Here is a 23,137-nt window from a genome sequence, read left to right as displayed (position 1 = left end):
GTTCGCACTGAAAACAATGAACAGCCACTCGGCCGTGGTGTTCAGAACTTGGATCTTGGTAACCACTGATGCAGTCTCTACACATTAGGCCTTTTTGCAGAATCATAGATCACCTCCATGTATTCAAAACAGCAGGCACTTCCCTCACACCAGTGTTACTTCTGTACAATGATGATCAATTGTTGTTATAATATGATGGACTTGACTTTACAATGCATTATGGGGGTCACTTTTTTAAGAGTCTTGGCATTGCTGTTTGTGTTGTTTCTTATCTTTTTATCCTTTTGAACGGAGCTTCACTGTCTGTTAGCTGTCTTTACAATATTCTGTCAGTTTATTTGTTATAACAAATAAGTGTCAGGAAATTAAACTCCGACACTACAATCAAGTGTTGTGTATCTTTTCCTTTTTTCTCAGCAACGTTGAAATGTTAAATCAGTCAGACTTTATTTCAGTAGCACCTTTCAGACATATTCAGTTGCAGTTCAAAATGCATTGCAAGAGGTAGAAACTTAAATGAAATGTTCTAATTGTTTGAGTTGGGAGTTTTTCTCTCAAAGACCTCAAACTTCAGCTTGTCTGCTGCACACTTTGGAGGAACAGAGGATCATCTAAAAAATACTATTTTTTCTCGCTGCCAAACGTAGGAAATCAGTGAAGTTGCACCTTTAGTCATTCATTGATGCCACTTACTAGATGACAGCGTAATACACAAGTTATCTTCACTCAATACATTATCATCAATATTATTATCATTACTGAATTGAGAAACCTTACTGACACCAATTAAAATAATGAGTTGGAGTTAATCAGAGCTGTTTAAAATATTTAAAACTATAATGTACAAATAACCATTAAAGGCATGAACCTTGAAGTCAATATAACGAGGGATACCTGCATTTCTTTCTTCATCATCACCTATGAAACCTAATATTTAACACTTTGAAAAGGGGTAAAATAGTAGGTCAACCTCCTGTATTTGTCTCTATTTATAAATGTTAAATGGAGTTATACAGCACTTTTCTAGTCTGTATACTCAAAGTGCTTTTAAACTGCAGGTCACACGGATCCATTCACACCACTGATGGCAGAGGCTGCTATGTAAAGTGTCCATAATGGTTAACTCATTTCATACAGAGTTCGTCTCTACCAGCTGAGCCGCAGTCACCCAATTCATAATAGATGTGCTCTGAAGACACTTTCCACGAAAAGGTCGAACTCTTATACAACACGGTTTGCTCCACTTCAGCATCAACATTTCTATTCCAAAAGTAATGTGAGTTAATGCACGCATTTTATAAACATCTTTACCATGACATGCTTTCCCTTTATGAAACATAAAGCACACGTTTTATAAACTGTTTAATAATAATTGTAGATAAGAGCACTAAAATGTTGGATTTTATTAAACAACGTTGGTCCCATTGAGATAAAGAACTTCAGTCAGACAGTCAGCAGCAAAACACAAAGTTACAGACTGAGACACAAAGGGAGACAATGTACAAGTATTTACTAAACGCTCAAATTTGCACTGAACGAGAACAATCCATGAGTTGAATCTGGGAGTCAGTAGTTTAAGCATTCAAGCTGAAAACATTGACATCCTGTAAAATCTGCTTCCAAGTCTTTTATTTTAGATTTGAAAACATTTAAGGACACCAGCTCCTTGAGTTTCAAGTCATTCTGCAGAAGATTCCAGGTTAAATACCTAAAAGCCGTTTTCCCAATCTCTGATAATAGGCTTTTCACTCTAGTTTAAGACTTTGTGATCCAGAACAAAGTTAAAAACTAGTGATAAAAACAAGAGATGTAAACTCCTGTCTTTAGTTTGAAACACAATCCAAACTGTTTTGTAACAGAACTTAGCTAAACAGAGAGAACTAAAAACAAGAGTAAAGATCAGTCACTTGTAATGGCTGTGACATAATGTGATCACAAAGTCAGAGTCATATTTCCCACACCGCTCACTCATCTTTCACGTACCTGACCAGGTGTTTTACCGTCGACTCACTCTCGACTTTATAAGTGACTCTGACAGTCTGTCACAGTTTATTACCCATCATTAGTGTTTGTCTGGTTGATGTCATTCCATGACTCAAACAGAGCATGACTAAGTCAGTTTGGAGAGTCAAAAAAATAAACATACAGCTGCCGCACAGATCAGCATTAACAGCAGAGAAATTATTCAAGAAGGGTGTAAAATAGAAGTCAGTTTTAATGAAAATAAAAAATCTAATCAACAGAGAAGATGGTAACAAATTCAGGCGTCAAGGGGATCACGTTTGTCACAGAACTCTGGCATTACATTCATAAACGTTTGCGTGTTAATGAAAATGCTAAACTGTGTCACAATGTATTTTAAAAAAAATACCTTTTTTTGCTTTGATTCGAGAACTGAATTCATGATTAAACCTAAACTTTGCAGAAAAATTTACTTTCAACAACAGCAGCTGCATGTCCTGTGGTGAAAGAGTCTGACCACTAGATGGCAGTGTACTATAAAAGCTTGTAGACGAAAACGCTTTAAAATCAGCTTTCATAGGGCAGAGTAAACGGGAAAAAAAAAAGTTACGTTAGCTACAAAGGGGTCACTAATCAATAAATATCAGCTGCATACATATTAAACACTACATTAAGCTAAAAGTTAGAAAAGCCTGACACAGAAAGGCCAGATTCTGCAAAGGCATTCATTGCACCCTCATTTTAAATTTCTACACCCTGAAGTGAATTGCTGCAAAAACATAATAATAATAATAATAATAATAATAATAAAGGCTTTCAAATAACAACATTGACTCACATCATCGTGTTTACTACATCCTTGATCTGATGGTTAACACAGGTGCATGTGACCTCTCTGTTCAGCGGAGACCACATTTGAGACGACATGACCCATAACACCTAGAAGCTATTTTTCATTGTCACTATATAGCTGCATCCCCTTTTAATCTCAGATGCACCCTAGGTTTTAGAACCGGGTCTGAGCACAGGGCAGCTTCTACTATCTGGTTATGTAATTATTTACTGTATTGACAACATTTATTACATCACCACTGAGTTCATCAATTGATTCTGCTTAAACAGTGGTAGATAAAATAGTGTGAAGTCTATTTTGGGGGGAGAATTGTTGCTATTTCAATCAAAAGAAACTAAAATTAAATCATTAATGCATTTCATGAAGGGGTGGATGATCATTTAAAGTGTTCATCTAGCACTTTCGATATAAATGTCATCAGGCTGCCGTCTTTCTTTCACACGTCCTTTCTTTCATCTTTGAATACTAAATTAAGTACCAAGCATTGAGATAGTCATATATTATGTATGAATATTAACTCTAGTCATTTGATTCCTCTTGTGCTTTACATCATCAGGTCTTTTCAGCCTTCTTGTGTGAAATAAAAACTTGCCTGTTTATGTAATATGATAATATAAAGATGTTATCTGACAGTTTCAGACACTGATGTGGTTTTAATGCATTTTAAACAGTTCAAGAATGACAGTTACAACATGAACAGTCTGCCGTGTCATCATCATATTGTCTGTTCTTCTTTGCATATCTGAAACATGAAAGCAGTGCATCTGATTCAGTGGTTCTCACTCCATTACAGAGTGGTGACATAACACAAAGAGATAGCCTAAGTGCTTTCACATGTACAGTAAGACCATTAATAGTCCTGGTGCATAATTAAGATTGCATTAAAATAAGGTCAATGTATTCTAAAGGCAGGGTTAAGGATTGGTGTTGTCCACATGAAGTGACCTGGGCTCCTGAAGTCAACACTTTTCCTTGTGATATCTCTGTGTTTTGATTATTGTGATGATTGAAAAAAATCTATTCAAACACTTTTGTTACTGGCTTTTTTTTTTAACCAATGTGCCATGCTTTCTTGGATAATTGAAATGAGAACGTCACCATCTTTCTCAGTTTGCTCTGTTAGCCTGATTACGTATTTCTATGTAAAGAACTTGGGACCATTTTGCCAAAATGTATTCAAAATTTATCCAAAAGACTTGATATCAAAGGCTGAATGAACATGGACGTAGTCTCAGTGAGGCATCAAGAAGCCTGACAATGGTGGTTGCCATTTTGGAAATGCAGATCCTGTTTATCTTCTGGCTAATAGAGAAGCATGCAAAGAGGTGGAGTTAAGGGGAACCAAATGAATGTCTTGATTGCTGAAACATGCGTTGATTGTTCACATAGCTCGTTATCTGGCTAGCGTGTTCCAAATGATAAAAACAACATGAATGACACCAGCTTAAGGTCAGTAACAGGATGGAGCTTAAGTGCAGCCTGAGAACAGCTTTTATACAAAAGTCAAATCAATTTACAACTTCACTTCATTTATGTTGTAAGTTAGCAGATTTTGGCTTTTGGCCTACAAGTGTCTTCTGTAACGAGCAATGCGACACTCTTCTCACTCTTGACCGCCAGCCTCTTTTTAGCTCTTGTTTTCTGCCATGCACTTTAGAGAAAGTTCCCACCAGACAAGCTTTCTCCGGGTGTCATGTTTGGTTGTTTTTCCACACAAATTGATAGCTGGACTAAAACGAAGTATACTGGCTTCCACTTAACAGCTGGTGTCATTATTATGACAGATTGCATGAAGGCCTTGAACCTTTGACAACGACAGGCCTCTTCCAAAGCAAACTCTTGAGACCAAACAAACAAAGGAAAAATGAATATTGCAGCAGAATCATGTCTGACAAAAAACAGTTGCAGATTTAGATGCATGTAAAAGACCTCCAGGACTCTTGTATACTCATTTATAACACAAGTCACAGCTTGCATGATGCAAATTGCTGCAATCAGACCCAAATCCCTAACTTATAGAGGCAAAGAATCATCTTTAGTATCAGTTCTATCCAAGTGTATAATCTGGAGGATCAGCTGTTGACAAGGAAACCATACCTACCTGGTAGAAAGGAGATTTTTTAACATAAAACTCCATCATTTATCAAATCTCTTTGAAGCTAAATTAAGTGAACAAGCAGACCTGCGTCACATTGCATCAGAACAGTTTTGGTTTGTTTCTTTGTCCAGACAGCAGAGATAAGTAGCCATTTTTGCTTTCAACCAAAACACTTGCAGCTTGTGCATTGGAAAGACATCAAAGATAATGAAAATAATCAGCTCACGTCCCAATGTAACAAAGATGGTGATGTCATTGCAGTACGTGTTTTCTGATTTTCTTCAAGGTTTGATCCAATTTTTAAACTGAACACTAGAATGCGAGGATAGCCAAACAAGTCATACACATACACGACAGACGATAATGCTTTCTGTCTTCAGTGATGTATAGTTTAACAGTTGCTGCTGTTACATGTGCTGCATGTGTTTCAGTGCAGAGCGATGTGAGGAGACATTTCCTTATCGTGTGTGTCCATGCTGACAGCTGGGAGGAAGTGGACACATGCAGGAGAAGCAGCTGCAGGTCAAGGTCACGTCTGAGATGAAATTGTTTCAAGTCGTCGTGCTGAACGTCGAATAGATCCACGTGTCATGGCCTCAACTCTTTCTTGATGAAGATATACATGTGCTGTATATCGGGCGTGAACGCTTGATAAGGAGCGATTGTAGTAAACACGGGTACAAATGAGATGAATGTGCACCCACAAACAAAACAATGTAATTATTAATTGCTACATGCCATGACTGATGATGAACTTTAGGTTTTGGACTGTTGCTAAAACATAATAATTAGTTTGAGGATATATGAAGGGAATGTTATACAAGTCGCTGATGGTTCATTGACCATTAAAACCTAACATACCTTATTGTGTATGAATGAAAAACATTCAGTATAAATCATTCATGAAATGAAACATTACATCGTAATGAAGTCTGAGCGGCTATTCTTAAACATCTAAAGAAAATGAACTATTCAAGAAAACAGAGGACAGGAACAAATTAGCAATCTCAAAACATGATTAAGGTAACCATGAAATGAAAAGGGAAGCATGCTGGGAGTTTAAATCACAAAGTGGGTATGTTCAACAATCAATATTAATATTGATTCAGATTCATTGATCAGAACATTCTGATTGCATTTGGAAAGAAAAACAAGCTAAATATTCTCCGTAGCTGTTGTGGGTAAAGTGTGTGAACGCAAAGACTGAAGAGAATCACTGATTATAGCTCAACTGCTCTGAATTGTATTATTATCAGTAGTGAAAGTCATAATTAAACAAAAATATTGCAGGTTTATAGCTGCAGTCAAAATGACACTGAACAGAAGTCTTAAAATATTCGCTAGTGCTGCAATCTAAAATAAGAGGATAAAAGAAAGAAGTCAGCTCATCTTCATCTGTTCTTTCGATGATTCATCTATTTCTTTTTGTTTCACTTCTTTTAGGACCTGAGTTATCCATCTGCTTCATTCCTCTCTTAGTTTCTGTCTGTCTGTCTGTCTGTCTGTCTGTCTGTCCGTCCGTCCGTCCGTCCGTCTGTTCGTCCATCCATCTGGGACTCATCACTCACCAACATCAGTCCTGATGGTAAGCCTTCCAGATGATAGAAGCATGTTAGAGGGCACGGAGTTTACAAAGTGAATAAAGCTAAATATCTTTGTTGAGCCGGGAGGAAGTGCCTGGTCTGGATTAGGTTTTATCATGTATGTGACATATTATATGTTACCCCATGGGCTGCACCTTACAATCTTCCTCATCCTTTTTATGTTCACTATTAATCTTGTGAAATGGTTAAACCCATGAGCAAAAAGTCTGTGTTCAATGCACAGCTATACTTTACAAACAGTTCAGCCAGGTTGGATTAGAGGGCTTTATAGGGCTTTGAACATACAGAGAACACAAGTTAACGCTTTCCTCAATGTAAACACTGCATTTGTTTGGATTATTTAAGTGGATTCCACTAAATGTTCCTTCTTCTGTTTGTTCTTTTTGCAACATAATTATTTCCAGATTAAATAAGCCATATGTATCCCCTCAAGTTGCAGTAGATGTGTTGAGTGTTTTTGCAACAATATGAAGACATCATGAGATTCATAAACAACTTGCAGATTTGGTTCCTTGCACAGTCACCTCTTCCTTCCCTTCTTTATTATATCCGGGTGAAGCAACACAAGTGTGTGGCTCAGGTGTTTCCTCTCGGCCTGCAGTGAAGGTGGGCAGGAAGCTGCCCCTATGGCTGCCTCATGACACATATGGTTTCCTTTAGACACATCAATAATAAACTTCCTCCTTCAGTCCAACAGTGGCCTCAGAGTCAATGCTGGACTGTCCGTTTCATTTTATAAAGACACTTAGATTTTTTTCTGCGTTTCCAGCTGCAAACCATCTGATCCTTCACCATGGATTCCAATATTTCCAGATGTTTTGCTTTTTCTCGAATTTCTGATTAATGATTACAAGCTGCTGTGGACAACTGGACGGTGGATCCTGGTTTGATCCCAGTTTGAGTGAGTTTTGGTCTGTCCTGGGTTGCCTGAGGAGCTCACTCATTGGAGGAAATTGGATGGACAACGTAAGCACTCCCCTTGAATGGGAATACAGCAGAGGGGAAAACACATACACACTCACACAGGAGGATGACAGTAGCTGCAGAGCCCTCACACACACAGTGCTCTTTTGATGCAACCATATGAAGGACCCCATTAGCATTTCTTAAGTCAACGCATTTTCGTCACCAGGAGTTGTTTATTTTAATCAAAGGATTTGCGTCATTACGAGCCGCGCGCGCATTCCTTGACAGGATCCAAACGCAAACAGTTTTTTTTTTTTTTTTTGCGCTCCACGAGAGCGATGTTTTAATTTTCCTGCCCGCGAGACGAGCTTTCAGAGTCATGCACGAGCGGCTACTGGCGGAGTGTTTCATCTGAGATTCAAAAAAAAAAAATGGAACAACAGCTCTCCAAACCGGAATGCAAAAACATGGATGCGTGTCTGAGGCGGCTGAAGCAAGAGCTGGTATGTTGGGTTTTATCTACTTTTATCACTGCTATGAACGTTGTTGTTGCACTTTATTAATCTTCTTTAAAATTAAGATTTTTAAATGTGCAAACAGCCTCGCATTATTCAGGGAATAGTAATTCTACCATCATTTATTCGAAATAACATTTTTTAAAAATCGCTTTCATCTCATGTTTCTGTGTCCCTGCAGACCTCTTCCAGCATGCAGCTTTTGTGGGTGGCTTTATGTGTGTTTTGAAAATGGCAATAATGTTTTGGGCTTAAAGCTCCGAGCACACTAGAGGCATGTGTGCATATACTCTCTGTCCACACATCTGGGACAGATGTTTTAAATCTTAATGGGTTCAAGACAGCTTTTACTCTTCCCAAAAAGAGAACTGCTCTCAGCCAGATGCTCGCTATTAGAAGTTGTACAACACATTTTTAGTTGTTATTATCAGGTGTCGCAAATGACAATTTGTTCAAACTCTGATAGTCAAAATGCATGTTGTTGTTGTTTTTTTTTTTTTTTTCAAGAAAACTATTGTTGGATTAATACATAAGGACAATAACAATAGTTGCAGCCCTTTATTACCCTGTTGTGAGGTTTTACTGTCACACAGAGGAGGGGGTGAAACTGTCAGAAACAATGAATTGCATCACATTATTATGATCTCAATGAATATGCCACTCATCCTGTGTGTTTATATGACCTCTCCTGTAAACAACACATTTGTATGATAGAGACAGTTTTAAAGTGCAATCTCTTAACCTTGTCTTTGAAAATGTAAAACAAAACATGTAAGCTGCACCCTCACACCCGAATCATTTGGCAGTGACACACTGTAGACCTATTTTCAAAGGAGTCTTAACTGGCACAGATTTCATTTGGAATCATCTTCAAAGCGGGCAGATTTTTTTTTTTTCTATTAGTGCACCGTCCCACAGAAAAGCCTTGCATGAGTGCGTGTTCTGCAACATGATCTGCTCCGTGACTGCTTGGTTCACCTCTACGAACGGGGCCACACGTCTGTGAAGTGGCACTTGAGATTTCAGAGGTAGTAGACGTAGATGCCAGGAGGACATGTTGCGTTAAAGCTGCCATATCACTGTTTGGTAACATAATAGAAAAAGCGTTGTGCCATGCTGGGGATCAAACAGAAGAAACAGGGAGCAGATGCCGGTTAAAAAGCCGAGGCAGTCTCCCACTGCATGGGACCATGTGGGATGCAATCTGTTGTTCAGAAAATAAGAGCTGTGTATGCCAAGGTTGTCACTTTTCTTTGCACTGTGACGGATTTTTATCCAATGCTCATTGGAGAGTGTTAAACCCGCTCCATCTGCAAAACACAGATCTCAGATATAATGAACAGATCTCCAGCTGTGACGTTGCATGTTCCTCACAATCACTTGTAGTTACACTTAAAAAAGACTGTAGTTACTTCTGCTTACTAATTCAGAAATTCAAGTTTAACCCAAGATAATCATGAAGCAAATAAAGAAATGTTAGTTGTTTTGTTTGTTTTATTTTTTTGCAGAATTGTATTAATTTCCACCCTTAAACCGTTAAGAAGGCTTTTGGCAACATGCTACAGTTGTGCAATTAATCACAATCAATATCAAGTATCAACTAATTAATTAAGTCAATGTTACCATGTTATAATAATGCAGCAATTACAGATTGATTTGATGCACTTCATTTCCCATTCCACAAAACGAAAATAATGAATGCAAATGGTGTTCATTGTAATGATTGTGCAACATAAACAAGGTAATTTTGTGTAGTGTAACATTGTGTTCATGTGAGCTGTTTGCTGTTAGAAGGAGCTGAGACCTCCAGCTGATTAGTTAGCATGTTTTCTTTTATGCAATCAACGTTCCTAACAGGTTTACAGGCTCTTTTTTTTCTATTCAATCTCAGAATAATGCCTCTTTTAATAGTTGTATTTGAATTAAGTCAACATATATGTGGGTGCATAGAGTGCATTTACTGTCTCTTTACTTTCCTGCCCTTTTACAATAAGTTGATGCCCTCATTCTGAAACACTTAAAGTGGTAGCATCACCTGATACGAGACCAGACCTCTATGAAACGGAGATTTAAAGGCTTGTGGCCAGTTTCGAACAAATGATTTCATACTGTCAAGAAATATGTGTACACTAGTTGCTGCTGGGTACACTGTTGCATCCCAAGCAACCAAAAGCTGTAGTTTTTGCCACTTTTTCATGAAGAATGGATATCTAATGAACTTAAACTTGTGAATTGTCACTTTAAAGGTCGGCCTTGTTAGCTTGCAATACTTGTGACATATACATGTGAGCATGGCACTGAAAGCTAAGAGGAGCAAGAGTATAATCATGTAATTTACTACCGTGAACTCAGTGTTGCACAGCAGACCACCTGAAACTCAATGCACTGTAAGCTCTCAAAGAAGACAAGTGTCCTAGACAAGTGTGAACACTGTGCCAGGGGTGGGGGGGTCGAGGGGTTCAGTCTGTGTTGGGTAGTCATAGGTCACGTTTGAACAGTTGACCCTTCACCTGACGAGGTCTGGGGCTATTTCTCCTTACCGCTGACCACGTCCAACACAGCAGTGAGGCTTGAACTCAAACATGAGACGGCAGATTAGTTTCAACTGAGGAATGTTTTATCGTTTTTCACTCGTGTCATTTGTGCTACTGCAAACAAGCCTTAAAAATCCCATTGAACCTTTTAAACCCTCTGCAAAGCTCCATAGAAACTATGATATATTTTGAAGTCCATGCATGACTCATTAAGCATCTGGCAGAGAAAGAGTCATAAAAATAAAAAAAACCTAAGCCCTTCCTTCTTAGCGTGATAAAGAAACGCTGACATGCCTTTGAGTCATTGTGTCTAAACGTTGGGTTCACACCTGCTTAACACCAGAGTTTCAAACACGAAAGCATAACTCAAACCTGTTGATGTCATCTCTGTTGAAGCTTATTTTATATGCATCATGCTTCTTTTATCTTTCATCCCTTTACTTCCCTTTCACACCTGAGGCACATTTCAAACACAACTGTCATCTCCCAATTCAACACCGAAGCTTGAAAGTGTGAGGTCATGAAATATCAGGGGAAAAAACACAAGTCCCAAATATACTGAAAGCACAGTGTCTTTATAGTTGCATGTTCTTTGTTACCGTTTGGGTGTGGGATCAGAAAACTGAACTCAACACAAAGCAGTGTATAGTGGTTTTACTCTAAGCCTCGTTTGTGTTGTTCCTCCCTCACGGCTCCTATTCTCTAACCGGCCCTTCCTTCCCTTCGGCTAAAATTGGCAATGCTCTTGTGGCAGCTGTGTGGTTTTGCATGGATGATCATTGTGTTGGAGATGGAGCCACTAACCTTTTACAAAGCCTGTTTATCATAGGAGGGGGGCAACCTTCTTTACTGTAGTTTATTGTCTGGAAATCACTGCTGAAGACAGTGAAGATTTGTTGTTTCAAGAAACAGTTAAGTTGTTAATTACGCTTCACCCGCTGTAAACACATGTGACTCTGCTGGTCTAAGACCTATTCTTTATCTTTATTCGACAAACATGTTTATTATTTCTTATGACCAATGCAACCAATGAGGTTTAGTTAAATACTTTGCTTGTTGTGATGTCAATTGGCTATCTCAGGCTAAAAGCTATTGGATTGTTGGATTGTTCAGTGACTAAAATGGAAGGTGTGTTGTGTAATGCATTAAACAGAAGTAATTGATTTTATTGGGAAACCTGGGGGCAGTGGAACAAACTGTAAACAGAGTACTAATGAACAATCACCCATTAAGTTATTCCGAGGGTTCCAGTTTTGGAAAACCCGATAAATGTGTCCATTCTTGACTCTTGTTTTCGACCTGTTTTGGTCTCCACCAACACCTGAGAATTATGGCTAAATATTTACCTTTTAAACTTCATCTGTGCCTTTTTTTGTTGTGTTTCATGTTACGTCAGCCTCCTGATGAGGAAAGAAATTTACAAATTTAACTGTAAAATTAGCTGGGAAGTTACCAAAACACTCTATCAAGCAAAAAAGACTGAAGAAATAATTCTCTTCCGTTTTTCTTTTGATATGAAGAAAATGTTCACATTCCAAATAGTCGTTTGATGCACTGTTAATATGATAATATAACAATGGTCCAAGTCCATATAAAACGTGCACATAGTCTCAGTGACATCAACTAATGTTTTTGGAAGAGGAGTTATGAAGCCCAACAACAGCAGTTACCATATTTTAGTTGCTGAACCAAACTCACTTCTGGTTAATCAAAAAGCAGACATATAACAAACATATTCCAAACAATCTGAACATCACAAACAAAGCTGACATTTTAAGGTCAATAACAGGACTTTGATAATGCGATTCCTAGCCTGCTGACAAACATTTAATGTGACAGCCTGTCAGTGCACTGTCACTGCCGTACAGTTTTTTACTAATGAAGAACTAAACTATAGGGACCAATGCTGTTTCGGAACCAGTTTTTGTATTTTCATTCCTGCTGTGATAACCTCCATTTTGATAGGGGACCACATAGGGATTCACTGGGGTTTTTTCAGCCTGCCTTAAGTGGACACTCAAAGAACTGCAGTTTTTTGCATTTCATATCTTCATTTGTCAACACACATGTGGAGGTAACTTATTTCAATAATCACAAATGCAGCCTTAAAGTCCATTCACTCCCATTGCATTTTTAACTTATCGTCCACATATTGTACACATTTTATTTAATAAACAGACCACAGAACACAAGAACATTAAAAAGACATGCAGTATATCCATATTGACATATGGGCTTTATAATGTAATGCATTTAAGCGTAAAGAGGTCCATCTATTTTAAACTAAAGTGAGAAGTCAAATGCTCTTAAGAGGCACCGACAACCCACTCATCAGTAAGGCTTATAGCAAACATCCATTTTCACCAGGAAATACTTTTCTGTTCAAACTGTCTTTGATGTGAGGCTAAGAGAAGGGAAAGGATCTGGACTCTGCAAAATGATCATCTCACTTGATGTCACCGTGTGGGCTGAAGATTGGGACGTGCACTTTCACTGCCCACACACAAGGTGCTGACGTCAACTGCTGCGTTATCAAGTATCTAGCTAACGGTTATTGCTTCCAGTACAGATTTTTAGACAAGAAGACAGCAACATGGCTCCAAGACTGTCTCCAAATTTGATCTTCCAAAGATGATGACATGGATCCTCGCCATCCTGCCCCACAGCAGCTTTGTTTTTATGATGGCATACCAGGAAACAAGCTATTAAACCAACTCCTCTTCTAGAAAGGCCGTCAGGGACTTTGATACACATTAAGTCAAAGAAACGGTGGTTATTGTGCTGTAGAGTCCATTTTAAATGGACATGTCACCAAATTCTCAATTTGAAGTTCGATCTTTTTGTTTATATTTTCTTAGGCAAGCTTTTGTGATTTCAGTCGCAGTCAACAAAAATTGAGGTGAATATAAAGTCTCTTTCGGGGCTCTCAGCATTGAAGTAATTAAATATGCATGAGCGTCATCCCTTTCCAGAAACAAGTTTCCCATTGCTCTGGATAACCCACAGAACTCCCTCCTAGGAACTCTTTTTTAGTATAAAAAAAAAGTACCAATGAGAGGAGTACTCGGGAAAGTCTTTATATTATTCAAAGAGTCTTCCAAAATTAATGACAAACACATTGTGCTTTTTAAAATGACCTACATACGCATGTTTTGATGGGAAGCCCCTTCTGGCAGGAGTTCACATTGTTTGTCATTGTCTCTAAAACTCATGCAAATAACTGTGACAAAAACGACTTGTGACTTTTTAACCCTTTAGGTTGGTTATATTTAGGCATCGAGAGTAAATCATTGTGCCCAACCCCATTAGACCCTGTTAGAAGAGCTCTAAACGTTTCCGAAAAAAAAATACACTCTTTGTAGGATTCAGGAAGATGATATTAGTGAAAATAACCAGTTAAACAAGAATGGATTTAAACAAAACACATCTCAGCCACAGGAATAGCAGCCAGTCGTGTCCAAGTCTGACAGAATGTGATAAAACATTGATGAACCTGCCACTTAAGAGATTTCGTAAGCTTGGATATTTGTCATTTTCCTCTCATTCTTCAAGTGGTATGCGAAGTATCTGCCAGGTGTGGTTTAGCAAAAAGTAAGAAAATGTTTTCTTGCAATTTTGGCAACTCGACCCTTTAAAGTCCCTCTTTATGTTAGCCGTTTTCGATACGTGGAATATATGTGCTTGCAAACACTTTTTAAATTCCAATAAATTGGGGTCAAGAAAATGTCTACACTCAAGGACCTATTTGTCATGACATCATATAAGATGTATTTCTGTCCATTACTCTTTTATTGAACATTATTCACACTTCTCTCTCCCTCTACTAAACTTGACCCTGAAGGCATTTGAGCCAAACAGAGTTGCCATATAAACTTTTGAGTCAAAGCAGCATTCATTGCTGTGAGCACAGTAATTTATCTCTTTCAATGAATTCTCCACAGCTTTATTGCCCTCTTGGTTTTGACCTCGGGGCTGTCCACAGGACGCTGTGGCGTGTCCAGCAGTTTTAGTCACAGAGAGTCGTTCTGTATCCCCGTGGACAGAGACCCTATTACTGTCCTTGACCCACACAGCCCACCATTCATTTTTAATTAGGGGTGGAGGTGGAGGGAGGGTGGAGTACACAAACTACTGCTACTGCTGGGCTGCTACTTCTAAACAGGAAGACCTTTTGGGCCTGATAACCTTGGCCTGGCTCATTCCCCCCGCCTACAGCCAATAACAAAACAACAACAGTGAGAAGGCTATGTTTCTGAGCAAGCTGCAGTTTGTTTTCAGTTTCTTCTTTGTGTATATTTCTTTTTTCTCACCTAATAATAAACTCAATGTATGTCAGTGAACACAACATGCACACATTCATTCAAGCGAGGCATGTCTAGGCATGTGTGAGCGCCTTGTGTTTACACTGATTTATTTTCCCTCCTGAACTAAAGGAGGTAATATCAAGGCTGCAATGAAGGTAGGGGGAACACTGATGTATTTATTCTTTGTCGTACATAATTCACTGGCTTGTATACTAAATGGTCAATTTATGCACCCTAGCAGTAGATGGATTACAAGGTGAGAGTATGAATTGGAGAATTGCCAATCAGTTGTCCAGCATTTTTTAATAAGCCTCTTTTTAACAGTAATTTAAGCCTGCCAGCCATTGTTCTTAAACTTTGAAGCTTTCAGTCTTTAATTGGCAATTATATCTGGTTGGCTGTCATTACTGCAGCCACAGAAGAAGAAGAAGAAGAAGAAGGGGGGAGGGAGGGGAGGGGGGGGAATCGGGACAGTCCGCGTTTGTCTTTCTTTCATTCATTCAGCAGATTTTTTCTTGGCTTAGTTCTTAAAGTGATCTTTTTATAGAAATGCACGCTTGATGGATTAAATGGATCAAATAGTTTGGAGGGCTTTAATTCAAAAAGAAGATTTAACTAAACTTCTAAAGACTGGGTTAATGATGCCAGTGTTTCTGGGCAGTACAGAAATTCCCTGCAGCCCAAATTTCATCCCAGTTGTCTTATTAAATTAGATTAGACAGACTTTTTTTTTTTCTTTTTTTTTTTTTACGGGTAAGACCTTAAGGTGCTTGAGTCGGTTGTGTCAGGTCAGCGTCCTGTGTGTCTTCTTTGACCCTGCTAGGCTTGGAGTGATTCACACATTGTTAAAATAAGACATCTAAGGATGAATAATATTTCTGAACCACAACATGCTGCAGGACATCACTGTAGAGTCACTTTAAGCATCCTGAATGAAAGCTGAAAAGGCTGACATATTTGGGCCACAAAGTTCAGCTTGAAATGGCAGTGCTGTATTGCCTTGAGTAAGTTGGCATGGTAAAGGTGGAATAATGGTTCAGTTTACTTCTCTTCCTCTGTTTTTTTTTCTTCCTAAGGCACAATATGAATTATTTATGTATCCTTAGAGTAGAAAAAACAGTAAACAACTCAGTGTGTTTTAAATAACCAGTGGGAACGCCTGCATGTTCGGGGGGATAATGGGAAAGTTGCATGTGAGAGTTGAATTAGGGTGTTTTTGGTTAGCATGTGCAAACAGGTGTGGTGCTTTCAGCCTGAATAAGAGTAGACTACTTTGGAGATAATATTTCAAAAACAGAGTTAATGCACGTGAGTGGTCCAGGTTTCAGCAGAAACTCAGAGTGTGGTAATCCTCTAGCTGATCCCTGCATAAACTCACTAAAGCCACATGTCTGCCTCTAAAGACCTAACAACAATATAAAAATCTGCACGTCATCTCGTCTTCAGACTTGTTGATCTTTGATGTGGAGGAAAGTAAATCGTAATTGTGCACTCTTTTCCAGTCGCTCCTGGGACACAGGGGAATTAAAATTAATGAAGTCAGCCATATGTGGAGTGCACAAAAGACAAGAGACAACCTGATTGTGCTAATTACTCCTACCTTCACTGACTAATTTAGCGAGCCAACGGGAGGCTCAGAGGCTTTTGTTCCCAGCATGTGCATTGATAGGCTTATTATCTGATCTTAGAGGATATTCACGCTCCTGTGCACCTACTCAGCCATATGTTAGAGACGAGTAAAGGAGCCCAGAGGTTAAACGTTAATGGTGCAAGGTAATGGATAAGTGTCAAGGTACAGACCATGTGAAATAGGCTGTGCTTTCACATTATAGTCCTCAATTGATTGACCAGTAAACACAATATTAATCAGCAACCCTTCCAAAGATCATTTAAGTCGTTTATCAAAGAGGAATGGAACATTTTCAGTTGCCAGCTTCTTGAATTTTATGTTTTTCTGTGCTTGATTTTTTTTTTTTTTAAATGGAATAGCTTGTATTTTAGTATAAGAATGTACTGCAAAATTGAAATTATAGGTATTTATAAATAAATAGTAAGCTGTTGCAAAGGCATACACAAAAGTGCTGCAGTTCATAAACGTGATTAAAGACTAAGAGTCTCTGGCGCTCTGACAGGCTGTACTTCACGCAGCAGTAGCTTAAGGCCAACATATGCACACCATCATCTCACAATGACATTTCCAACTTGCTGACTTAAGGCTCATATACCTTTTGCCATGAATTGCATCCTTGCTTGTTTGTTGTATTGACTTATTTTTGAATTTGTTTATTTGTTGATTCACTAAAATATTGGATTCGATAAAAGATGGAAATTGAACCCATAATAGTGCTAAATTAAAAGTAAATAGGATCACCAAAGCAGGATCACATGGGGGACGATGAATGTTGGTACGTAATAGCATGACTATCCAATTAATAGTTGTTCGATATTTTACCAAAAACCCTTGCTGTCAAACCTGTGTGATGTTTAAGGCAAACTCCTGAGATCAGAGTCAGTTTAGAGAAACCCTGAGGACCACAAATGTTAGTTGTTTCTGGACTGAATTGACATTTGTTTTGCATAGAAGCAACTAAAAGTCCAAATTTCGCCTTACAATTATACTGTACATTAGATATCTGAATATGTCACTATGTTTTGTGTCTGTACACCTACATTAAATGTAGCACCAGAACATTTGTTATTCATAACAGTTGTTGGGTTTCCCAGAAAAACCCAAAATCTGCAACCTTTCTGTCTCTCACGGTGCTTATAGGTTGCTTTGTTCGCAATGTTGTCAGTTGCCCTGCACGGCTACTTTTCCCACAAAACAATCACTGCTCCCTCAAGATTAAGTTCACAGCCTGGTGTAATGTACCTCATACAAGCCCCCCTCCCTTCTCCTAACTAAAACCCCCCTCATGTGTTCTTATGGTATCATCTATAATTAAATCCATCAACAGTTTTCTCCAGGACATGTTAACATATGTCGAGGGATTCCCTCCCCTCTTTCCATCCCTGATCATCCGGCTGACTCTCAGCATCCCTCTCACTCGCTGTCAGTCTGTTTCCGCCTGAGTGACCCCACCCTCCCCCTCTGCTGTTTGGGGTTTATAGTATAGACGGGAAGCGCTGATTGGTTTTCACACCCAGCGGTGAACCCCCATTGGAGGGAGGTACATATAGAGGTCGTCAGACTGAACTGTTGGAAAGGTGAGAGACAGTGACAGTCTGGCAGAGGTGCAGAATAACAACAACAACAGAGAGACAGACAGTGAAATCTTTAACTCTATTTTGGGGAAGTTTACAGAAGGTAAGAAGCAGGTTTTGATTTCAAAGATTCATAAAACTTGTTTTGCAGTATGAGCTGTGAGTTTTGTAAGTTCTCGTTTTACATTATATGGGGTTTCTTTAAAAGATACATGTTTGGAGGCCTGTTATATTTTCAATAGTCCATTGATTATGTTGATTATGCATATATTTAACAGACAGTTATCTCTTGTGTTTTAACTGACACATCGAGATAATCTGCTTGTTGATCAGCGCTGTCTGTTGGAGGTGTGCTTTCAGAGTTTCTAGCCAACACTGTCGCACACACTTGCACGTTTTCCAAAATTCCTTGCATGCTTATTCTTGTGTTCCCATAGATTTTTTTTTTTTAAGGAAAGAGGCTGACGCACAAGCAATGTCTACCTTTACAAATGTGAGTGAATTCACAAACCTTAAGCTGCAGTTATACTCAAAGAATGATTCATAGTCTGGGTCAAGGTGTGAAATGATTCAAGCCTGCAAGTTAAGACACAGGTCAGGATGCTGCCTCTGGGCTTCCTGTCTGGCTTTGAAAGAAGGCGGTTGATCCAGATCACATGACACAGGCTCTTAAAAAGATGAGAGCTGAGCGAGACAGTGTAGTAGGCGAGATAAAAGCTGAGTGCGTGATTTCTGCTGTGCCGAGGAGGAAAGTAAGAATGAAGACAAAGAGCTCGATGGAGAAGATTATGGACGCGTGGAGGGTAAAATCAAATCTGAGACAAAAAGACTATATGACTGAGATAAAATAGGAGACTGAGCCTGTTTTACAGCTGTCACATGTTGGATCCTTTCTCGTACGCAGGCCATATGGAACCCTGGCCTGTCATCCAAGACTGGGTCACATGACCCATAATTAAAGAAGGTGCTTGAAAGGAGTATGAGGTTCACAAGGGAAGGGTCTAACTGACACAGTCAGTCAAAAGCAGGAGTCTTACCAGGCTTTTTTATTTATAATGACATGTATATTATTCTTTGGACTCTCCCAGTTGAAGAGGTTTGATTGGATTATTTCTGCTGTAAAGATTATTGATGATCCAAATTGCGAACAGTGTGAAAAAAAGTCTTTGATGGCTGATAACTGGGTATTGCAGGCGCCTGATGATAAATTATCTATGCAAGGGACTTAAGCAGTAATGCTTCACTGAAAAATTTAAATCAAAGTCCATCACCATAATCCCTTTGCTCTCTGTCTCCTTGCAGGTGTCTATGAAAGAAGCCGGAGATGGCCTCCATGCTCAGATGAATTCAATGATGGGAGCCCTTCAGGAACTCAAGCTCCTGCAAGTTCAGACAGCGCTAGAAAGCCTTGACATTTCCGGCCGGCCCATTAACCGTGGCATCCCACAGTCTGCTCCAACAGCTCAATCATCAGCGACAACAGTTTTAACCTCAGAAAAGGATTACGGCCAAACCATGCATGAGGTGCCCAGTCTGAGTCCAATGCTAAGTCCAAGGCCGTCTTTGGAGAACAGAAACACATTCAGCAGAGATGAAAGGAATTTGTCACGAAACAGAAGCAGCATGGGTACCTCATCTTCTTTAGCATCCAGCCTTGAGAGCGAGAGTGAGACAAGTGAAAGAAGTGCAAGAAGTGGAAATGACCTTCACTCTATTCCCAAGAGATGGTCAGGTTACAGTGCTCCGCAAGTGGATTTTTATGGACCAATGGTGGGGAACCCTCCACCAGAACCCTACCCTGATCCACAGGCCCCCCGACGTGCTCAGGCAGTTGACCTGCCTGGGATACTGTACAGCCTTTCTAGGGAGGGCCCTTCATTAGACAGTGACTACTCCCAAGATAGCACAGATGACGGGAGCGACTGGACATCTTCGCTCATGAGCCGCAGCCGCAACCGTCAGCCCTTAGTACTCGGGGACAATGTCTTTGCTGACCTTGTAGGCAACTGGCTTGACTTGCCTGAGGTAGAGAGGGAAGACATCAAGGAGGAGAGGAGGAAGATCAGAGAGGAGAGGACGATGGATGGAGGGGCAGACAGACCAGACACCCCAGCTCACCCTCTTCGCAACAGTCGCTCTCAGGAGATCTGCAGGAAGTTCTCATTGACCACAAATATCTTCAAGAAGTTCTTGCGCAGCGTCCGGCCTGACAGGGACAAGTTGCTAAAGGAAAGGCCCGGCTGGATGGCTCCTGAGTTGTCTGAGGGGGACATTGTCAAGAGGCCAAAGAAACTGGTTCCAAAGAGTTCAAAAGGCAGTTTTTACCTGCCATTCTGGGCAAATGGACAGCAGGGAAAGGGCAAGATGTGTCCGCATCTAATTGAAACCGAGAGGACCCACCACCAACACCACTTCCCCCAGGTCCACCAGCAGCCATTTGGTGGGATTTATTTAGACCGGAGACAGCCAGAGACTGGTCTGGAAAAAATGCAGCCCTTGTTTGACTACAACACAGCTGTGTGGGTCTGACAGTGGGTCCAACAGACTGCCAGTGATGCCAGGCTGAGTGAGTGAGTGAGCGAGTGACAGGTGCAAGGGATTTTGGCTGTGCTGGAGTGGGGGATGAATGAGAGGCTTTGACACAGTTATCTTCCAAAAATGAACCAATGAATTTCGCACCTCCAGCAAAATTATCAGGGCATCATTTTTTGTCAGACAATCCGAAAATCTTAAACCTCGTTTGCTGTGCATGTATGCGAGTGAGTGCTGGAGAGTGTCTGAGACAGAGTAGGGTTGAAGCATTTTTTGAGGACCTATACTACAAATTTTGTACTATTCAAATTTTATCTTATGTGTGCATGTATGACTGCTTCTCTGGATGTCTTTAAGATGGTACTTTGAAATGATTCTCAGAATGTCACCCTCACCATCAGATCTTTAAAAACAACCACGGACGTTTTAACTTCCAAACTACCAGACATATTCTTGTGTATCTCACTTCTTTGCATTTATGAATGAAAACACCAACATTTTGGATCGCATGGTTACTGTTTTTACAAGTGATTCTACAAGCAGCTGTTACTGAACGCACTGCCACTAAACACAGCTATAAGCTTCCTTTTGTTTCAAACGGGCCTTGGCGCCTTGGAAAATCAGGTTTAACTAAATCTGTCGGTCTCATTCGCCTTTCTCAGGGAATGACTGTATCACAGGAGTAAACTACGAGACACTTCCTCATTTATATGGGTTTCAATACAGTTCAAAGAGTCTTGCCTCATCTCATCTTAACAGCAATACAGAGCATGACGAGTTCAAAGATTGCACATTATAGGTAGATAAATCAGCAAGTTTTTGTTCTGTTTGAAATGCTTGTTGTTCTTCCCTGCCATGCAGATAGATAGGGCATTTGATGAGTAAACTGCCCGTCCTCCTGGTTTGTTACGCAGACTGGTGGAGGTAAAGATGCTGCAGCCAATGCTGACTGACCGACTGCCATCTGGTAACCAGTCGTGAATAGTGACGTAAAGCTTGGTTGTCAGACTCAAAAGAATATTTAAAAAACTGGCTCGTTTAATCCCAAAGCTGCAAAGATTACGATAATGGTGTTACATACTGTATATAGGTGAATACATAAGAGGGCTGTGACAGTGAAGGAACAGATGAGTGGAGGTAAAAATGGTATTCTCTATCAGACAGGATCTAGATTAATGTACAGAACATTGTACATATCTGTCATCGACGTCACAGCAGCAATAAAACACGTTTACTGTAATATCTCATTGCATGGTTTTCATTATTCTGCCCAGATAAATATGTCACAATAATATTGCAGTTCTTACCATGACACAACATCAACACTATACTTGTATTAAAACCCCAATTGGATGAGTTTATCTCAGACTTATCGTATCGTTTCTCTTGTTTCATAATGTATAATGTCGGTAGTATTCATTTCAAGCAGCATTAAGATTAAAGCTTAAAACTAAACTTAAGATTCCTTCAAAAATGTACATTAATAGAATAATTCCCTCAGGATTACAAACAATACGGCCGGCAAAGACTTTTAACTCATAGAGGACCGTTAATATGCAGAGACAATCTAATAAAACAACTTATAATTAAAAAACTGTAAATTTCACTCACTTTTAAAAGGGATCCCAGACCAATCAATTTAGCCAGCAGGGATTAGGCCTTAGGTCTTTTGAGTGTCTTGGCCAGTTGATCCATATGGTGTTGTCTCAGTATTCAGGTCAATTCATACTACACACTCAGAGGGTCCAACACACACACACACACAAATACACACACACACTGTCCATTGAGGCGGTCGTGCAAAGATGCACAGTCTGAGATGTCACATCATACAATATGTGTATGTAGATGTAACAAATTGTCCAAGTGTTCTTTTCAGCACTGTTGATATTTTTCATCAGGGTTCTGCGAACCTTCAGTAGTGATTTTGTGTCATTTAAACTGTAACACTGTCACTGACTCTTTGTAAATTAAAGATGTTTTCAAAAGAAAAGGCTTCTCTGTGTCTTCATCCCATTCATATGCATGCATGCACGGCTGACATGTTGTTGCAGGAGCTAGGGATTGAACCCCCAACTTTCTACCAACTGATCCAAAAATACATGAAACCATAAAACCAAATTGTTTGACTTTCTTTATGAATTTGGAAAGAGATGAATTAATTAACAAATTGAATCTTTATACTTTTAAAATCTAGTTTCCAAAATGAATAAACAAATTCCAAAGATATAAAGAAACATGTGAGTCCATGCAGCAGCCAGCTTTTGCCCTCCGCTTAAGCTGTCAAAGTGATTTGTTTCCACTCCACTCTGAGTCCCGACCACAGTAAAGTGCTGCTGCATCACGAACACGTCACTCCCTGCCTGTGCGTCAACTGTGCACTAAATTGATTCTAAATCTGTACAGTACAACTACTCCATCTGTGTCATCAATAAATAAACAAGGACTCTGCATCCCTTTAGTTCATCACAGGCTCCTCATGACACTCAATCCCTGAGATGCATTTTATGAGAAACACATCCAACCACATCAATCAGCTCACCTCTCTGTCCCCGAGCACTCTGACTGACAAAAGAAAGTAATACCTTCCACAGCAGTCCTGTCTTGGCTCTGTAAGACATTCCT

At 39.6% G+C, this 23,137-nt stretch overlaps 2 protein-coding genes across 3 annotated transcripts in view; one reads left to right on the top strand and one right to left on the bottom strand.

Annotated features, from left to right (window-relative positions):
• Positions 1-23,137, bottom strand: part of LOC306822231 (uncharacterized protein) — a 237,273-nt gene that overhangs the window by 154,258 nt on the left and 59,878 nt on the right. The gene's annotated exons all lie outside the window — the stretch shown is intronic.
• On the top strand, positions 7,523-22,495 carry inka2 (inka box actin regulator 2). Of its 2 annotated transcripts, none has more exons than XM_079341095.1 (2): positions 7,523-7,926; positions 19,283-22,495. In XM_079341095.1, the coding sequence occupies exons 1-2, from the start codon at positions 7,855-7,857 to the stop codon at positions 20,507-20,509; spliced, it is 1,299 nt and encodes a 432-aa protein (XP_079197221.1). In that variant the 5' UTR covers positions 7,523-7,854; the 3' UTR covers positions 20,510-22,495. The 2 variants fall into 2 exon arrangements, with proteins under 2 accessions (XP_079197221.1, XP_079197220.1); XM_079341094.1 differs by lacking the exon at positions 7,523-7,926 and adding an exon at positions 18,273-18,783.

This window comes from Symphodus melops (genome assembly GCF_947650265.1).
Source record: "Symphodus melops genome assembly, chromosome: 4".
Lineage (NCBI taxonomy): Eukaryota > Metazoa > Chordata > Actinopteri > Labriformes > Labridae > Symphodus > Symphodus melops.
Note: the sequence above shows the minus strand (reverse complement) of the source record. Positions and strands in the feature narration are given on the sequence as shown.

Excerpts from the sequence above, each read along its gene's own strand:
- inka2 (XM_079341094.1), top strand. The coding sequence starts at position 18,637 with ATGACACAGGCTCTTAAAAAGATGAGAGCTGAGCGAGACAGTGTAGTA. Across the intron at positions 18,784-19,282 it reads AGATTATGGACGCGTGGAGG|GTGTCTATGAAAGAAGCCGG; the intron begins GTAAAATCAAAT and ends GTCTCCTTGCAG.